The sequence below is a fragment of the Priapulus caudatus genome, unplaced genomic scaffold (assembly GCF_000485595.1).
Source record: "Priapulus caudatus unplaced genomic scaffold, Priapulus_caudatus-5.0.1 Scaffold1500, whole genome shotgun sequence".
NCBI lineage: Eukaryota > Metazoa > Priapulida > Priapulimorpha > Priapulimorphida > Priapulidae > Priapulus > Priapulus caudatus.
The window spans coordinates 6,327-10,559 of NW_014578561.1; the positions used below are offsets into that span (position 1 = coordinate 6,327).

At 47.5% G+C, this 4,233-nt stretch overlaps 1 protein-coding gene across 1 annotated transcript; it reads left to right on the top strand.

The window, feature by feature from the left end:
- The first annotated feature begins 1,376 nt into the window (after positions 1–1,376).
- LOC106816831 lies at positions 1,377–3,996 on the top strand. The gene is made up of 4 exons (XM_014821466.1): positions 1,377–1,541; positions 3,017–3,154; positions 3,296–3,491; positions 3,989–3,996. The coding sequence occupies exons 1-4, from the start codon at positions 1,377–1,379 to the stop codon at positions 3,994–3,996; spliced, it is 507 nt and encodes a 168-aa protein (XP_014676952.1).
- The last annotated feature ends 237 nt before the right edge of the window (positions 3,997–4,233 follow it).

Sequence of the window (4,233 nt, forward strand, 5' to 3'; positions counted from 1 at the left end):
AAACCCTTGGAAGTCTCCTCCCAGCTGGGCGAGTTTCCCAGGGAACATATCGGCCCACACCTCACGTTAGCCCTTCAAACTAACTTTAGCGTATGGCCTTCTCCTGTCGCAATAAATCCCCATTGCCCGTGTACTCCGAAGTAGAGCGCCAAAACGATTAGGCGCTCTCCCTGTCACTAGGAATAAATGACCACCAGTCAAGTATAGTTACGCCTAGTTACGCCTGTTTAAAGCAACTCATATAAAAACCCTCCCTTAGAAAACACAGGGTCTTAGATCATCTTATCTTCTCCCTTTCTAATTTCCGACGTGTCGTGCGGCTTATACATATACTAGCCGTTGTAGCCATATAGTTAGCCACACCGAGTAGAACCTTTACGTGTTTTCTTCGAGCTATTTAAACGTCGATCACCTGATTTGTGCGCAAGTGAATAAAGACCATAAGTAGTGTTTCATTTCTTCTATCTCGTGATTAATTTATTCGCCTTGCGCTGCATCGGACACATCGACACCTTGGCTGACGATCCCCTTCAAACAGGCAACTATTCACGCCAGCACGATAACGAACAGGGTAATACACAACGCAAGAACAATAACACCATCAAGCAACGCCTATACGATCGCGAAGCTACACGGGACACGTACAGAAGTAGAACACCTGTACATTATTGGTGCCGTGACCAGGATCGTGCGGAAGGGAAAGTCAGCGGCGAGAGAGGGGACAGAAAGTAAAAGTAAGTGTTGATAAGAAACAGATGCCGCTAGAAGAGCCGTCCAGCAACCAGCGGAGCAGCGTAACGGCGAACCATTCAGAGCTATCAAACCTGGAGCGCTAGAAGCATCATCAGCGTCAGCGTAGCGTCAACGTCGGCAGAAGCAGCATCATCATCGTGAAGAGATCGTCGGCGTCAGCATCAACAGCAACAGCCGCGACGGTTGCCTTGCCATCGTCAACGTCGACTGCAGCAGCGGTAACAGTAACAGCCACGACGTCCGTTTAGCCATCGTCAACGTCGACTGCAATACCGTCAACAGCAGCAGCGGCCCATCGCCATAGGAACTGAGACTATAGCAATGCGTATATGCACACGAACACGCTGAAGCTATTCCTAGCGAAGAAGTGACCTCGCGGCAGCGGCAGCGCAGCCAGCGCTGGTACAGCGTAGCATGGACGCCGTGTCATGTAAGTACAACACTCATTAGTGCTCAGCTTGACGTAATGTAAAATGAATAGTAATTTTTAATATCGAGTAAGCCGTCATGCAGCTTATTGCCTAATCCTACCCCGCTATGAAGCCCACCACTACTGCCTTTCCATCACCTTGAACCCCCAATGACACAGTGAAGTTGAAGCGAAACTAAAAAGCGAAGATCCGATGCCGGAGTTTAAACGGAAGTTGGAAGAGGAAAAGGAAACGGAGGAGGAGGACTCTTCGAATTCACGTGGCTTCGCACAAGGACTCCGACCAGAGCGCATCATCGGCGCAACCGAGTCCAGCGGAGAGCTCATGTTTTTGATGAAGTGGGAAGGTAGCAATAAGGTAAATTGGGTCCCAGCCCGGCAAGCAAATATTAAATGCCCCCAAGTTGTAATCAGATTCTACGAAGAGAGAATAACCTGGCGCACGAATGATGAAGAACAAATTGAGGCATAACTGCGATCATAACTGCAACAGCAAGCAAACGGCATGATCAAGGCGCAGCGATCAAGCCGCCATTGCAATCACGCTACTATGTACCATATGCGTAGCCGCCACCGCGGCGGATGCAGATTCAACCAGCGACGCGGAGGCAGTCTACACGCTCTGCCTACCAAAATAGCACGCCGTGGCAGCAGCAGCAGCGAGGCAGCCACGGAGATGCAGCCATTCAAACAGTTTGAAAAGATAGATATTCTCTTAATAGGCCTATCTAGTAGTTAGACTTTTCCTGTGTAACAGGTATATATAATGTGTGAAGGAGGCGGGACGTACAACATGCAAGTGTACTGTCAACAACATGCAAACAGGCACGTACGTCAGTGACCGCAGGCAACCCATGCAAGGACGAAGACGTCGCTATATAGCCACAAAGGGGATCACACACCAAAGGCTACGAAGCAACCGCAGCCGCCAATGTCGTGTGCAGAGGATCCTGTGCACAAGGATTCATCTGCAAGTGACCTTGAGGCTCAGGGGCCGATGACGCAATCATCTACACCCCGGCGGAGGCAGAGAGTACAGCCACAAGCCTTGACATGGAAGAAAATTTGATGTAGGGTACGGACGGTGCACAAGATTCACAACCGTCCAGGAAAAGAAAAGTAGACGGGAATAAATCAGATTTCCAAGTAGAGACAGTGCTAACTGCACAGGGAAAGATAAATGTTATAACAACGGCAGTGTAGCGAGCAGAGCTAACTGCACACGGAAAGATAAATGTTATAACAACGGCAGTGTAGCGAGCAGTACTAACTGCACAGGGAAAGGTAAATGTTATAACAACGGCAGTGTAGCGAGCAGAGCTAACTGCACAGGGAAAGGTAAATGTTATAACAACGGCAGTGTAGCGAGTAGAGCTAACTGCACATGAACAGATAAATGTTATAACAACGGCAGTGTAGCGAGTAGAGCTAACTGCACATAAAGACAACGACGAGGAAGATGGGATAACGACGAACGTTGAGAGATTTACTATATCTCCTTCCATTGTGCCCCTACCCTACCACTCCGCCCCCTTCGTGAAGGCTTGAAATTAGCGCTACGCGTAAAGTTAGCACTGAGCACGCATGTGAGTGTTGTACGCGCATGTTTCACGGGGAACGCGAGAAGTGAATACGATGATCATTGGTTATGATTATGATTTTATCACTGTTGTACATGCATGCGATTCGGTTATGACTACCAAGATGATCATTGATTATGATTATCACTGTTGTAGCCGCATGCAATTTGAGTGTTGTACGCGCGATTTTAACGTTCAACGCGAGTATGGCCATACGACGATCATGACTTATGATTATTATTGCGTTATTCAGAGGTTTCTTTTTGGAACGGCGGATCAGGAAGATATCGATCGCCTGAATTCAAGAATTTCTCAATTCGAGTTGTCTCAAGAGGCCTTCCAGCATGCATTGGAGGATAGCCTCACAGTATTTAATCTCACGCGCACGCAGGTACAGCTGAATAGACAAACCCTTAACAAGCTCATTAATGGTACAAATATTCTGCGAAAATATTTGAATAGAGTCAATAACCGGCTGGACCGGCTTGCGACTTCAACCAGCAATCAGCTGCGAATTTTCGCACAACTTCAGTCCACAGTGGACGCGATAGAAATGGCATTGGGTGACGTTACAAACGTCATAACAACTATGGAACATGCACTCAGCGATCTGTTGGCAGGAACCTTGCCCATATCCTTGATACCTCCGGCACAGCTAAGAGATTTATTGCGTAGCATCAAGGACACTGTACCGGATTATTTGGCTCTACCAAGAGATATCGAGGGAGGTATCCTGTACTATTATGATTTACTCAAAACGGTTGTTGTTCCCACCGCAACATCCTTTCACATAGTCACCTTTCTGCCGTTGAAACACATCGGGCAAGTTTTTGATGTTTATGAACTTCTGCCAACTCCAGTATTTATTCCAAATTCAACTGCCCACGTTTATTATGACATCAAGCCGCAGTACGTGGCTTTCGCGCAAAACAGGGCGCGGTATTTCTACCCTAAAACAGATCGCATTCGAAAGTGTTTGGATTCCGAAAATGACATCTGTCAGTCTGCTTCAGAAATATACTATGTAGCCGGATCTTCTGACTGCGTAGTGGCATTGTTCCTTAATCAAGAGGAGCAGATACGTAAGCAGTGTACGCGACGCATTACTATTGCCCGGCAACCCAGACACCATGTGGCGTACCTCACTAACGGTCATTGGCTAATATCTCCCCAAAAGCCGTTTCGCCTGACAATCACGTGCCAATCTCGTGGTATCTTGCCGCAGGTTCATGATGAACTTCAGATTTCCATCCAACAAGTCATAACACTCACTTCCGGATGTGCGGCCCACTCCAGCGAATTCTCACTACCAACCTTCTACCACCATGATTCCCGTGTCAACTGTACATATGTACGTTTGTGCGTATGTGCGTATGTGCGTATGTGCGTATGTGCGTGTGTGAGTATGTACGTATGTACGTATGTACGTATGTACGTATGTACGTATGTACGTATGTACGTATGTACGTA

What these genes read in the sequence shown, in the direction of transcription:
- LOC106816831 (XM_014821466.1), top strand. Translation starts at nt 1,377, where the DNA reads ATGCCGGAGTTTAAACGGAAGTTGGAAGAGGAAAAGGAAACGGAGGAG. An exon ending in AGTGGGAAGGTAGCAATAAG is followed by an intron (nt 1,542 to 3,016) that starts GTAAATTGGGTC and finishes TGCGTTATTCAG; the next exon opens with AGGTTTCTTTTTGGAACGGC. An exon ending in TTAATCTCACGCGCACGCAG is followed by an intron (nt 3,155 to 3,295) that starts GTACAGCTGAAT and finishes GCACAACTTCAG; the next exon opens with TCCACAGTGGACGCGATAGA.